Here is a 15109-nt window from a genome sequence, read left to right as displayed (position 1 = left end):
AAAGGGTCCGTGCTCACAGTGGCCAAACACCTCCTTGGATAATTACATTCTGCCTCTCGACAGACCCCAGAATTCCTGACTGTCTTTCCCTCCCCCTTCCCCCAGAAGGGCGAAAAATGAGACCAGCACACGTCCCTTGCTGACGTCAAGGCCAACTTTGCTACCTAAAACTTCTGGCTGTAGGCCTAGATCCCTGCTCTGCAGGGGAAAGGATTCTAGCCCATCCCTGCCTGGGGCCCTTTCTCGGATCAGAGCTCTAACGGCACGGCACTGTGAGGGACTGCTTGGAATCCTTTTAAAGGGAAACTACCAGCCCCAGGAACCAGCGACACCCCCTTTCCATTCCCTAAAAAAGCTGCCTCTGGTAGAACTGGGAAGCTTGTCCCGGTGGTCACAGCCTGTACTTTTCAGAAGCGCTGAGTCATTAACAGGGGAAACACACGAGGCCTGGAGTATCAGGGAGGAATTTCAGGTGCCACATACGATCCCAGAGCCTGCAAGCCACAGCCAAGGCCCTGAGGAATCAAATGTGAACACAGCAGGTTCTGACGTGAGGTGCTTGCCCTGGGTCACTTTGCCGGTTTTAGTCACTCTAGGGCATGTCTGTCCTTACAGCCCTGCAGTCGTACAGCTGGGCCGCCGGCTCCTGTCAGCGGAGGGACTCCACACCCTGGCGGTTAGGTCATAGAACTGTGTTGCTCAGGGCTCTGGATGTTCCAGCTCCTTGAGCAACCTATTCATACCAACATAAGCCTGTTGTAGAGACCAAGCCATGCTCTTTACCCTGAAGCAGAGATTTTCATGGACAGTCAATGTTCCCTTAATTTTTTCCCCATCTGTGTGCAGAATAATTTTTGTTCTATACACAGAGGCATGTGCAGATGTGGACCACCAGTAGAAACACATGCTGCCGGCTGTGGGTGCTCTGGTAATCAGCTGGGCGGCATTTCAATCTCTCCTGGGTGGCTACCCAAGCGCACAGCTTACAGAGAACACCGATCACAGTGTTTATCTGCACAGTGATTCTCTAAGGCTACGTTTACACTGCTGCAGTTTATCGGAAAAGGACGTGCAAATGGAGCGCTCAGTTGCAAATGGAGTGCTCTCATTTGCATATTCTCTTCTGATCCTTTTTGCAGAAGAGGTTTTTGCGCTAAAAAGCCCTGTGTAGACGGAGCTATTTGTCGGAAAAACCCCATTTTGTGCAAGATTCTGTAAACCTCATTTTTCGAGGAATAAGGGATCTTGCACAAAATGGGGTTTTCCTGACAAATGGCCCCGTCTACATAGGGCCTTTTAGTGCAAAAACCTCTTCCACAAAAAGGATCGGAAGAGAATATGCAAATAAGAGCACTCCATTTGCATTTCCTCTTCCGACAAACTGCCTCAGTGTAGACATAGCCTCAGGCTACGTCTAGACTGGCATGATTTTCCGCAAATGCTTTTAATGGAAAACTTTTTCCGTTAAAAGCATTTGTGGAAAAGAGCGTCTAGATTGGCACGGATGCTTTTGCGCAAAAGCACTTTTTGCAGAAAAGCGTCCGTGCCAATCTAAACGCGGTTTTCTGCAAGAAAGCCCCGGTCGCCATTTTCGCCATCGGGGCTTTTTTGCGCAAAACGGTTCTCAGTTGTCTATACTGGCCCTTTTGCACAAAAGTGTTTGCACAAGAGGGCTTTTTCCCGAATTGGAGAGTCATTGTATTTGCGGAAGAACACTGACAATCTTACATTAGATCGTCAGTGTTCTTGCGCAAATTCAAAGTGGCCAGTCTAGACGCAGCCTCAGAGTCTTGAAATCTGTGAGCTTTGGCACTGGGGCTGAACACCTCTTCTAGCCCATCTTACTCAGCTCCATGTTCCGTGGACTGCTGGGATTTTGCTTCTAGCAGGTGCTGTGTTCTGTCCAGAAATGCTGACTGGGATCATTATGCATCCGGGGGGAAGATATGAATGGAAGAATGACTCATTGCTCATCTAGGATTTGATCCAATCCTAGCAAGACAGTGCCCAATAGCAATATCAGGCGAGCACCCACAAAAGACGGACCCTTCCCCTCTAGGGATTTCAGCTGAAAGAGCCAAGGAGGTTAATCAAAATCTGAAAACTCTCGTGAAGCCTTAGAACAGAACAGAAAATGGGGAAGGAAAAGCCACTGATCAATTTGTTACCCAGGTGCCCAGTCAGACTAGTGCTTTGACTTACTGATATTGGGGTGGCCTGAGACCTTCCGAAGGATGTCTATCTCCTTGATAGTGGCTTCCCTCAGCTCCTGGATCTGCTCAGGGGATAAATTACCAGCTGTGATGTCTATAATCTTCACCGCATACTCCTGCTTGGTGGGTTTGTGAATGCACCGACGAACCACGCTGCTTACCCCCCTGCCAGGACAAAGACAACGAAAAGACAGGAAGTTTAGGAGGACAATTCCTTGTCAGGTTCACTTGCTGTTCTCTTGCACAAGTAAGGTGCTTTCGGGTCCATAGAAAATGCTGTGGAGCTCCCACATGTTAATTTGACTCCCCAAGCTCCTGCTGAGGGCCCAAGCTACAGTCTGCAACTAGAATCATAGAAACGTAGAGCTGGACGTAACCTTTAAAAAAGCAAGCCCCTTCCTTGTGCTGGACAGAACCAAGTAAGCCTAGACTGCCCTCCAGGGCTGCCAGTGGGGACAAAGGGCCCAGAGATTTAAAAGGACCTGGACTCCCAGCCGCCACTGCTGAGAACTTGCCACTAGAACCCCAGGCAGCGCAAATTGGCCAGTGAGCGATAAAGGGCTGGTTGAGTGAGGCTCGTTTCAGCCCCACCCTTCTGACAGATCCCACTCCCCCCCTCCTGCAGGCCCAGAGCCTGCTCCCCACCTTGCCCAGAGACCTGGAAGTTCCGATGGCGGCTCTATCCTTGACAGATGTTTGCCCAACCTGCTCCAAAAACCCTTCTGTGATGTGGATTCAACAATCCCTCTTGGAAGCCTATTCCAGAGCTTGACTATGTGCATAGTTAGAAAGGTTTTTTCCCCTAATGTCTCACCTAAACCTCCTTTCCTACACATGAAGTCCATTGCTTCTTGTCCAGACTTCCATGCCGAGTCTCCTTTTCTCAAGACTCAACACGTGTGTGGTTTTGTTGTTAAATTTGTCTTTTAGGTCTGGTTTTCGGAACCTTTCACCATTTTTGTTTCCTCTCCTCTTCTCTCCAATTTGTCCACATCCTTCCTAAAGCATGGCACCCAGAACTGGACACAGTACTCCACGAGGCCACAAGCGTGCTGAGTAGATCAGGACATTTGCCTCCTGTATCTTACATATGAGACTTCTGTCCACAGATCCCAGAATATTACACTTTTCCACAACTGCGTCATATTGTTGACTTGTATTGTTTGTGATCTACTATAACCCCCGGATCCACTGCAGCAGTGCTAGTATCCAGGCAGTTATTTCTCATTTCTGTAGTATTTGTTCCAGTATCTTTCCAAGTATCAAAGTTACGTTGACTGGCCTATAATTCCCCAGATTCTTTTTGTTGTCCTTTTTAAAAAGAGGTACTATATTTGCTCTTCTCTGGTCCTCTGAGACCTCACCCATCCTCCAGAGCTATGTCTACACTGCAGAGTTTTTGTGCAAAAACCCACAGAGCACATTTTTGTTGAAGTAAATGTACAGTAGAACGGCAGAACAGAGGGCTTTTTGCAATGTAGGTATACCTCTTTCTACAAGGAATAACTCCTTTTTGCGCAATAGTTCTTGCACAAAAAGGTGTGTGTGGGTGCTCAACAGGGGTTTTTTGCACAAAAAGAGCCTATCAGAAAAAGCACAGGTGCTCTGATGGCCATTCTGTGAATGGCCATCAGAACTTTCTTGCGCAAGAGCGTCCATGCAGTTTGGATGTTCTCTTGCGCAAAAGCACATCACTCTTGCAATGCGCTTTTGAGGTGTGGACATGCTTTTGCACAAGAAGTTTTTGTGGAAGATCTCTTCCGCAAAAAGCTTCTTGTGCAAAAACCCTGCAGTGTAGACATAGCCCAGGAGTTCTCAAAGGGTATGTCTAAACTTCATTCCTCTCTCTTGAATTTGCGGATTTGAATTTCCCGTGTTTCATTTGCATAATCGCATTATGGCGCTATTTCAAAATAGCACTATGTCGAGAGAAAAACGGGGTTATTACAAGATAATATTCATCCATTTTTGAGGAGTAAGGGTTATTTCAAGGGAAGGGTTTTATCTTGAAATTACCTCGTATTTGTCTTGAAATAGCGCTATTTTGAAATAGCGCCATAATGTGTTTATGCAAATGAAGCATGGGAAATTCAAATCCATGGTTCATTTGCAATTTCCGGTGTCTGCATTTGCATTCCTCTTGAGAGAGAGGAATGAAGTGTAGACATACCCAAAGATAATAGCTAACAGTTCCAGAGTTGCTTCAGCTAGTTCCTTTAGTACCCTAGTCTAGGATGAATCAGGACCTGCCAACTTGAACAGATCTAAGTCTTCTAAATATTCTTTCACCCAGTCTTTCCCTGTTTGGCTTGTGTTCCTTCCCATCGTTAATATTAACTGTGTTCAGTATCTGGTCACCATTAACCTTTTTAGTGAAGACTGAAGCAAAACAGACCTTGACCACCTCATTCTTCTTGATAATATTATGAGCTCCCCTTCCACACGGAATAGAGGGCTTACAATTTTCTTCATCTTTCTCCTAATGTATTTAAACAACCACTTCTGACATCTAACAAGGACCATAACAAGCAATAATTCATTCTGTGCCTTAGCCTTTCTGATTTTGTCCCTGCATATTTGCACTGTTCTTTGATACTCCTCAGGGAGGAAAGTAATTTACATTTCGTATGGGTACTGTCATATCACAATCTCCTTGGGGGCTGCTCAAGTTGGGGCGGGGGGTTGCCATCTAATAGTACCTGAAAGAAATGTGTGGAGTAGTGTGCAGGGGTTCCAGGCAGGGGATGGGGGTGTAGGGAGGGTGCAGGAGTCAGGGCAGGGGCTCCCAAAGCAGTAGGTTGGGGGATGCAGGGTGGAGTGCAGGGGGAGAGGAGGGAAGGAGGGGATGGGGCAGTCCCAGTTGCTAACCCTGCCCCATGCTGCTCCTGTTCCCAGCCAAATGGGAGCTGCAGGGACAGTGCCCATAGGCATGGGAAAGGGACTAGGCATGTGGGAGATGCTACAACACCCCCAGGATCTTGATCTCATGTGCCTGGGGTCCTGGCTGCTGGCCTTAGTTCTGGGTTGGAAGAAGGAGCTGGATCGGAACCCCACCCCCAGCCAACCACTTTCTTACGGGAGCTTCAGGGGGTAGCCAAGTTAGTCTGTTACAGAAAAAACAACAAATTGTCTGGTAGCACTTTATAGACTAACTAATCATGTAGATTAGTGATAGAGATGCAGCCGTGTTAGTCTGGTCTAGCTGAAACAAAAGACAGAACTATGTAGCACTTTAAAGACTAACAAGATGGTTAACAAGTCTTTAAAGTGCTACATAGTTCTGTCTTTTGTTTCAGCTAGACCAGACTAACACGGGCATCACCTAATAAACCATCTTGTTAGTCTTTAAAGTGCTACATAATTCTGTCTTTTAATCATGTAGACTGTATCATGAGCTTTCGTGGGCACAGCCCACTTCTTCAGATTATCGAAGTTATCCCCTACTCATAACTCCGGCCATCTGAAGAAGTGGGCTGTGCCCACGAAAGCTCATGATACCATCTTCATGTTTTGTTAGTCTATAAAGTGCTACCAGACTTTCTTACAGGTGTGCCCGGCACACCAGCTTACTTACACCTTCGTTCCTCAGCATTCCAGCCACATTGCCACTTTTTTACCATTCCTTTTTTGATTAATGTTCAGGTCGTTAAAGTGCTTCTGATGGAGCATCTTAGCCTCTTCCTAGCTTTCCTATGTACTGTATATTGAAAACATGTCTTTAGAACTTGTATTAAGGTGGCACTCCCCAGCCGAGGTGACAACTCCCCGCAGAGGTGAGAAAAGTTTTGCCAGACCAAAGATCTGTGCTAAATGCCAATTTAACAGAAAGAGGAGAACAGTGAGGGGCGAAGGGAAGAGCTTTCCTTGAGGGTGTACAGCTGGGAGCAAGGGACAGCACTCTGTCGTCCTGCTCTTGAGTCGGTAACCAGGCAGTACGACTGTATTAATGAAAACAGGATCTCAACCTGCCTTGTAGAAAATGCTTCAAGGGAGCTTTTGTGAGAAACAACTTTAGACACGGATTTTGTTCAGTGTAGATTTTAAGGAGTGTGCAATGCCTGTTTTGTTTTGCGTGTAACCATTTCTGTTTCCATTATCCTTTTTCCAGTGTCACTTAAATCTTTGATTAGATTTGATTAGAATCTTAGAATTGTTTCACTGTTTGTATATTTCAGTTCTATGGGAAGGCTCTGATCTTTACAGGGGAGCATGTCAGAGTTGATTGGGGCTGAGGTACCCCAAGAGTTAATCTGAAAGGGAAAGTCAGGACTGGCAGAGCCCTGAGGAGATTAGATGACTAAGAAACTGCAGCGCCAGCAAGCTGAAACCCGGTTTAGTCCCGGCAAGTCTCTCTGTTGCTGTGGGAGAAGGGGAGCACAGTGACTTAGGCACCCTGAGAAAGTGCTCGTAATAATGTCCTTGCACAAAGAGCAGAAATCTATAAATGGTGGCAGGAAGTCTTACTCAGATGAGGTGACAGCTAGCAGTTTTTGCCCTAAACAGTCAGAAAGGCTTGTTTCTCATTGCCAAGCAGTTGCATCATTCTTCACCAGAAATAGCCACAACTCTGTAATCTTGGACAATTTTTGTAAAAGTACTGGGGGACAAAAGGTTTATACATGGAACATATATAGGGCTAAATCCTCTCTCATGCGGCGTCTGAGTCAAATCAGTGCAATTACTCGCGTGACTAATGCAAGTAAGTTTTAGCAATTCTGTCCACAAATTATTGGCCCATTGGCAGAAGCCCCACTTTACCTGCCCAGAATTTCTTTCGGCTCATATTTCTGATAAAATTCCTTGGCCGAATGCCAGTCTGGTAGCTCTTCCTCCTTGGTCATCTTAGGATCCTCACTGTGCCCACGCTAAAGGCTTGCGTCAAGGTAAAGAGCTAAAACAAGAAAAGAGCAACTAAATAATACCATGACCGTCTTTGTTTCCTCTAACCAGCCTTTTCAACCTAAAGGCTAAAAATAGACCTGCATCTCTCTATCATTGGGTTTCCAATTGCCTTTATTTTATTTCAAGTCCTGACATCTGATAGAATTAGACAGAGGCCCAGACTTTCATAGGTACTGAGGTTCCTAATTGCTTCTGAAATAAAAGGGAGTTAGGAGCCTACATATCTCTGAAGGTCTTGTTCAGAATCCAAACAAAATTGTATTCATCACTCTCCCAGGCCCATTCATTCACTACATGTGCACACACCAGGAAAGATGAGATGGCAGGCTGCACTACCCACAGGACTGGGCCTTGTTTCTGCTTCCTTCTAGAGAAGGAGAAAGTCAGGATTGGCACCCGAAAGGGACAAAATGAAAGGGAGCATTTCACTGAAGGGGGGAGAATGTTCTATTCTGAGCTGGATTCAAATCCTACTGAAGCTAGGGGAACTTCAATAGACCACAATGTCTCTCAGACTTGGGGCCTCCCTCCTGCAAGCAAGCAGCACCAATTAGAGCCACATGCAGAATATGCACCACTTGGAGAAAGGGAGTTTAGAAGGTGAACTGGCCACAGAGGTGAGGAGAAAGGTTGCCTAGGTGTAGGAAAGCTGCCAACCATTGGTAGCCCTGGTCTACACTAGGGAGTTATTTCAAAATAGCTCCCCTTATTTCGCAATAACAAGAGGAGTGGCCACACTACCAAGCCCTTTATTTTGAAATAAGCGGCTGGTTATTTTGAAATAATTCTCACTTTCCACGAGGAATAACGCTAATTTTGAAACAATTATTTTGGACTAGTGACCGTGTGGACACTCCCGGGTGCTCCCTGTGGCTCTAACTTGAGGTTGCACCGTCCATCGTAACAGAGCCTGCCTCGGACTAGTGTTGAGGCTTCCCCATAGTGTGGACAAGCTAATTCAAAATAGTTATTTCGGGAGTTATTTCAAAAGGTATGTTGAAATAATGTCCTATTGTAGATATGCCCTTAGTGAGCTGCAGTAGCTTAGAGCAGTAGCCAGCCTTTCCTCCTGCTCTGGTTGGGGAACACTATGAGCCTCATATAAGCAAGGGAGCCTGTAGGCCTGCTTCCTACCTGTGACCTATGGCAGGACCTGGAAAGGACCTGCAGGGCACGTCTATACTAGGGAACTATTTCAAAAGAACGTATTCTAAAATAACTCCCGTAATAATTATTTCAAAACAAGCATTATTCCTCACACAAAGGAGTAGTCATTTCAAAATAACCAGCCCCTTATTTCAAAATAGAGGGCTTGGGAGTGTGGACACTCTTACAGTCGTTGGCAGCCTTCCTACACCTAAGCAAGCTTTCTCCTCACCCCTGTGGCCAGTTTCACCTTCTAAGCTCCCCTTCCTGTAGTTAAGACTCCAAGAGTGAGCTGAAGTCCCTCTAGGAACAATGAGATTGACCATGGGGCCTTCCAAAGAAGGCCCAGGAGCAAGAGACGTGACAAGATTATAGTTGAGCCCAGACTGAGGGTTGGCTGATGACAGAGTTCCCAACTTCAGCAGCCTTCGAGGGTCCTGCCTTTTTGAAAGTGCTGAGTATCCACTCTGAAAATCAGGTCACTTTAAGGTGTCTCAAACTGGAGCCCATCAAACTTTGAGAGACCTGACCTCAGATCACCGGGTACTTCTGAAATCTTGGCCCTTTACTGACTGTCCTGGCCCTATCGCGTCCCTCATAGGAGAGGGCTGTGGTGAGCACAGGGATGAGGATACTAAGCACGGATGGACGTGGTAGCTCCCTGGCTTGCTACCAGACAGCAGAACACAGGCTCTGTTGCCATGGCAATGCCACAGGGGCTGCTTAATCCCTCACCTGGAGTAAACACTCCTTGACTCCAGTTGCCAGTTGTACTATAGGCCCTTTAAAATCCCCCCCGTCCTGCAGGAAGAAGTCCAGTGAATAACATTCGTCTCTTGGGGGGATGGCAGGGGAGGGATATGCCTGCTGTAGTAAAACTGGCCCTTTAAAGGGCCAGCACCAGGATCTCCACTATAGCCACTATTCAGCAAAGTATCTACTTGAGTCCCATTTCCTCTAGTGCCTTGCTGAACGGGGTAGTTTGCTGCACTCAGGCAGGGATGAAGGTAATGTTACCTGTCTGAGGGTAGGGGAGCTGAGACAGAGAGGTTACGTGGTACACACAATGAGCTGACATCAGAAATCTGTGCTCAAACCATTGCTGCTCTCACTATCAACTGCAGCCAAGAGCTTTAAAAGTGACAATTACCCAACGTGAGATGTGAAAAAGACCCTGATTTTCAGAGGGTGGAGGATCGGGGCTCTCTGAGAATCAGGCCCTTTGGGACGTCTCACACTAAGCACCCCAAATCTGTAGAAACTTGAGAAATTTTTGGCTTACTTGTCAGGGTCCCTTTGTGATAGACTATAGCAGGTCAACAATCCCGCTCAGTGGCTATTTCTGTGTGCCTCCCCCATAATGACACATGATTGTCAACTTTTTAAGTAGAGCAGTGAGCAATACAAAACTGTTGGAAGTGTTGGGTTTTTTAAAAAAATTCCTAGAAAAAATACACAAATTACTCCAAGCAAAAGAAAAAACAATCCAAGTGCAGGTTTAGGTCTGGATGACATCTGAGATGCTGCTGCTGCTGCAGCTAGGAGGGTATTCTGCTGATCGGCATAAACTTTCGTTATGCTAAATAGAGACATGCCCATCTGTACTTCTCCCACAAGCCTCTGTGTTAGAAAGCACTGTGCTTGCAGCTGATCAGTTTCATAAGGTCAGGGTTTGGATAACATGCTCAGTCTAAGTTACCCAATATCATTGAGTAATACAGCAGTTTGGAAACCAAGTTTCCCAAAGTCCATTCAGCAGCCACGTACTTAGGACCTGATGCGGCTGAGTGGCCAGCATCCAGCAATTTCCAGGAACTGTAGTGAAAGTTAAAGGGTTCAGAATCATCCAGTGTTTACTTACAAATTCATTTATTTCTGTGTATGCATCTGTATGTACGGTGGGAGAAGAGGGTTGAAGTTGCTGCTTGTATAGCAATCAGTGGCTAAGGTTCCCAGTAGTCTCTTATTACAAGAGCATCCCTTATTTTTTCATCTCTGTAGAACAACACTGGTAGTTGCTGAGTGCTGAGAAATGCAGCAAGAAATACCCCTGCAAATGTAGGTGAGTACTGCTTATTGCTGAATAATATCAGGATGAGGCAGTGCAGGTGCTAAAAACAATCCCTTATGTTCAAAATACACTGCTGGTAACCTTATGCCCTCTTGACTGCGAAGGAAGTAGGGTCAAGTTCTAACTTTCCCAGGTGGCCTGTTTGTTTGGTGTCCCAGTTTACACACATTTAGGGACAGGGGCCTATGAGGAACTGAACTCCCATGGTGTTCCTTGCTGGGGCTTCTTGAAACTCTCTAGCCATTGTGTGAGCACTCAGCACCATCGGAAAAAACAGGCCTCTGACAAAGTCATTTAGCATTAGAGGTTACTTTTGTCCACATGCCAACATAGCTGTTCACGGTTTATTTCATAGCCAAAAGCTGTTGGCCAGAAGGTCCCCGTGTTGCAATCTTGCCTCTGTTATCTTTTGGGTTGAAAAACACACATGGTGATTGATAAAATAACTACAGGTGTGCATGTGTTTCTGTGAAGTGCATTCATATCATGTCCTCAAATGATGTTTGTCCTGGCCTGGTTCTAAGAAACCGAAAGCTCTTCTTGAAGGTCTTCAGCTTGTATGTCTTGACCTATGCTCCACTGTAAGTCACTCAATATCAGCCTAGCTTATTTATATCAGTGCTAAGGGCTGGATGCTCTTATTTAACTAAAAACAAATTTCAATGAACTAACTTAGGGTCACTGAATTTATAAAGAGCAGCCTGATCCCTATATGCTCTTCCAGCTGCTGTAGATATCAAATGGTAGAAGGCACACAAGCATTATATAAACCAATCCCTAAGGCAAGACAGAGAAGATATTTAAAACAAGGTTGAGGAAAAGACAGAGAAAAGAGATCGGCACACCTCTGACAAGGGCGCATCTACACAGCAGGGCTTAACTTGAAATAATCTATGCAAATTCAGCTATGTCAATTGCGTAGCTTATTTCGAAATGGCTTATTTCGAGTTTTGGTGCTGTCTACACACCACTTGTATGGAAGTAGAGCGCTCTTCCTCTGACTTCCCTCACTCATAAAAATGAGGGTTCCAGGAGTCGGAGTAAGAAGTCCTCCAGCTTGACACTATTTCAACATTTCGAAATGCCTGCCAGCTGTGTAAATGCAGACTATGTTATTTCAAAATAACAATGCTGTGTCCTCAGGAAGGGGGTTGGAATTGGCTTGTTTTTTAAAGGAGCAAACGTAGCAGGTATACGGAGTGAGCGAATCCCGCACCCGTAGCAAAAACTGTCTTGAGCTCAGATGCAATGGTGGTGCCTGGCAAGACAGGTGGTGTCAGGGCACATACACCTACCCCAAGTCCTCTCTCAGTCATGTCGTGCCCTTCAGAGGAGATGCTGAGAGCCCTCCAGTGCCCCGCCAAGCTGAAATGCTCAACACATTACAGGCGGGGGTCCTAAGGGCTCTTAAACTCTTAAGCGTCTGAGTGGAGGACTGCAGTGGGCTCCTTGCAAGAGCAGACCATTCAGGTCTCTTTTATCTCGTTTTGTGGGGAGAAGACCCAGATTTGGAGATCTCCTCAGTGGGGGGCTTCAACAGATGCAGCAAGCTCCAGCCCAACAGAGCTTGCTTGAAGTCCGCTGGCCTCCTTTACAGAGGACTAATAGCAGCAGGACAATCCAGTCATATCACTGGCCCTGTCAAAGGCATCGTCTTTATTTGGTGATAGAAATGTAGCCGTGTTAGTCTGGGGTAGTTGAAGCAAAATGCAGGACAATGTAGCACTTTAAAGACTAACAAGATGGTTTATTAGATGATGAGCTTTCGTGGGCCAGACCCACTTCCTCAGATCATATTTGTTCAATTTTTTTTAATTGTATCCTTTGGTATATATGGTTGTGACTACTTTCTTCCACTATTTGATCTGAGGAAGTGGGTCTGGCCCACGAAAGCTCATCATCTAATAAACCATCTTGTTAGTCTTTAAAGTGCTACATTGTCTTTATTTGGGTAATGTTACTCTTCAGAGATGGAAAACCCCATGATCTCAGCCTGGATAGTCAGACATCGGCACCAAGTTTGCATTTCATGTTATCCCCAGAGTATCTCTTTTGAAACTTTGATAGCCTGAAATAACTGACCATGCCTGGTTTAATATACAGACAAACGCACTGACTGTGCCACATATCATGACTGAAAGCCAGCATGCTTGCTGTATCTGGGGGCATCAGCCCTGTGGTGTGTGCCTGGTGGGGCTTCTACCCTGCAGCAGGGTGGTGGGAGAAGCCAACTAGCACCCCCCACCACCACCACCACACAGGAAGTGCCTACTAAGGCTTGGGGCCCCGGCAGTTGCATTCTATGGGGCTGAAGCCCCAAACCTCCAACTTGCTGCCCCTAGCAATCCCTTAGAGAAGGGGGGCATGGTGAACTGGGGAGCTGCACTTTAACCAAAAAAGAACCACGTGTGGCATAGATGACATGTTGGCCACTGCTATATTAAACCCTAAAAATAATAGGCTGATACAGGAATAGAGTAGCTCTGATCTGTTAATAGAAGTTGAAACTCTTCACCGGGATTCTCTGGTCTGGCAACATCCATTGTCTGTCTGGACCAGAGGAGTTCCAGTGCAGGGCCAGTGACAAGGATCCCTGCAGGGCTGGCAGGGCAGGGGGCTGCCCGCAGCGGGCCCACCGGCAGCGTGTGGCAGTAGCATCTGCCCAGCGAGGCTGGGAGCTGGGGTAACTTGGTGGGGCAGGGATACATGGTGTGCGGCTGCCCAGCAGGACCCGGAGCCAGGGCAGCAATCGCTGCCCAGTGGGGTCAGTAGGACAGTGGGGCCAACAGGAGGTGATGAGCCAGCCAGGAGGCCAGCAGGCTGGGCGGGGGGTAGGAAGGGTGGCAGCAGGAGGTCCAGAAATAACTTCCCCTGGTCTGGCAAAATCCCTCATCCAGTACCGGTCAGGTCCCAAGGGAGCAGTACCAGGGAGATCCAACCTGTACCAGTTTTTCTACTCTGGCTGCACCCTTTAAATAAATAGACCTTTTCAATACTGAGCTTTATCCCTTTACAGATAATGGGCCAAATTCTGCTTTAACACCAGGGCAGTAAGGGGTGTCGTTCCAGTGTTACACTGCTACAGTGTGTCAAATTCTGTCATTACAAATCGGTTTCAAAGCCAGGATTAGACAACATGCTTTTGTTTCAGAAACCTTGCTGCTTTTAGCACTAGTGGGTTTGAGAGAAGCTTTCAACTCTAGCAAGATTACATAGTTACTTTTATGGTACCAACAGGATATCCCCTCCCCCTTCCCGGCACATAAGAAAATAAGGATCTCTGCATTACAATTCACTATTGAGACTGATTTACAGTGATCATCTGTAAGGTGCTATGTAAAACATCACAACATATCAGTGGTTCATATCTCTCCCCTCCCCCCCTCCCGCCTTTGTAGATGACCTCCTGCTGCTTGCTTCCTTTAAAGAAAGCAGTTTCTAGACACTGCACGTCCCTACTTACCATTACCTCTTTGCAGATTCTGCCTTCTACTTTCAGCCCAAATTTTCTTGGAGCAGCAATTAGGGATCAAATGACTTTCACAAGAATCAAAATCAGCTTGAACAATAAGGGTCCAGGACACAGATCAATTTTGAGTTCGACAACCACCCAGCCTTCAGCGCTGCTGCTAACTCATTGCAGGGCAGTCTCTGTCTGAGGTCTGCAAAGCCAAAAATAAATTGCAGTGCAACTTGGAAGCAATGCCAAACCTCAGGCGTGAATGTACATCATCACCACGTTAATTTAATTTCTGCATAGGAGTGTAAGATCTGGGAGAGTAACACGAATGACTCTACTTTGTACTGAACAGAAACTACTCAGTAGTAACAGTGCTTTCCTGGGTCTCCTATATGCTACTGAATTATAACATTCAAGGTGCCTAGTTTCTCATGAAAGTGGTCGGTATTTTTTCTTCAGCATTTGGAGCCAATTCAGAACTGTTATTAGGTAAGAATTCACACACAGAGCATAGAAAGTTCTTGTAATCCCAGCATGTGTGTTTCTGAAGTGCAGCCAGAGAAGTGGGAGGTAATCAAGCAAAAGGCCATGTAGTGAGCAGTCACAAGGTGAGAAGGCAGAAATCCCATCTTCACCCCATTGGTCCTTCATGCTCATTTCCCCCATCTGATCTTTGAACATGTGTGCTAACTCAGCAGTAATGCTTTGACCATTTTGTTCTCTTGATTACCTGAATGGGTTCCCTGCCAGCTTTGCTTTTTCCCAGTTCTTGTCTCAGCTGTTTTGCTGTAGATCTGCTCAGTCCCTTGCAAGTGGGATGCTATGCACACCTCTTCAACTACTGGGGCTATTCTTATCATGGGAACAGTGGATTCCTAGGAAGCCTCTGCAGAAGTAGGTTTGAGGCTAAAGTGTGAAGTCACAATGGGGAGGGAAGATAAAAAATCTGCTTTAGTTCAGTACAAGTGCTGTCTACCAAGCTACCTTTAAAGATATAGTTTAAAGATTCTTATACAGAAAAGAGGAAGGTTTGAAATGGTCAAGAGAACCATGAATTTGTATGCCAGCTCATATTTCAAGTGTAGTACCCACCATTAATTCCATCGGCACCTTAATTTAATTTGCTATCCCTCTCCTACAGCCTAAGCTTAAACTGATCAACTATGTCTACACAGCAGACTTCTTGCACAAAAACTTGTGGACTGTCTACACTGCACATGCATTCTTGCGCAAGTACATTTACAGTAAAGCGTCAGAACAGAGGGCTTTTTGCGCAAGAGTTATTCCTCTCTCCACGAGGAATAAGCCCTTTTGCTC

General features: G+C 46.1%; 1 protein-coding gene across 2 annotated transcripts in view; it reads right to left on the bottom strand.

Annotated features, from left to right (window-relative positions):
• The window catches only part of PHKG1 (phosphorylase kinase catalytic subunit gamma 1), a 35142-nt gene extending 20883 nt beyond the window's left edge, over positions 1-14259 (bottom strand). The window contains exons 1-3 of one of the 2 annotated variants that reach the window (XM_006113099.4): positions 13802-14259; positions 6972-7104; positions 2203-2378 (exon numbers count right to left, since the gene is read on the bottom strand). In XM_006113099.4, coding sequence (XP_006113161.1) covers positions 2203-2378; positions 6972-7054 — 259 coding nt within the window. In that variant the 5' untranslated portion in view covers positions 7055-7104; positions 13802-14259. Of the gene's footprint in view, positions 1-2202; positions 2379-6971; positions 7105-13795 lie in introns of both variants that reach the window. The other variant, XM_006113098.4, reaches the window with a different exon arrangement.
• Between the last annotated feature and the right edge of the window lie 850 nt (positions 14260-15109).

This window comes from Pelodiscus sinensis, chromosome 21 (genome assembly GCF_049634645.1).
Source record: "Pelodiscus sinensis isolate JC-2024 chromosome 21, ASM4963464v1, whole genome shotgun sequence".
NCBI lineage: Eukaryota > Metazoa > Chordata > Testudines > Trionychidae > Pelodiscus > Pelodiscus sinensis.
This window is presented reverse-complemented; position numbering and strand designations above follow the sequence as displayed.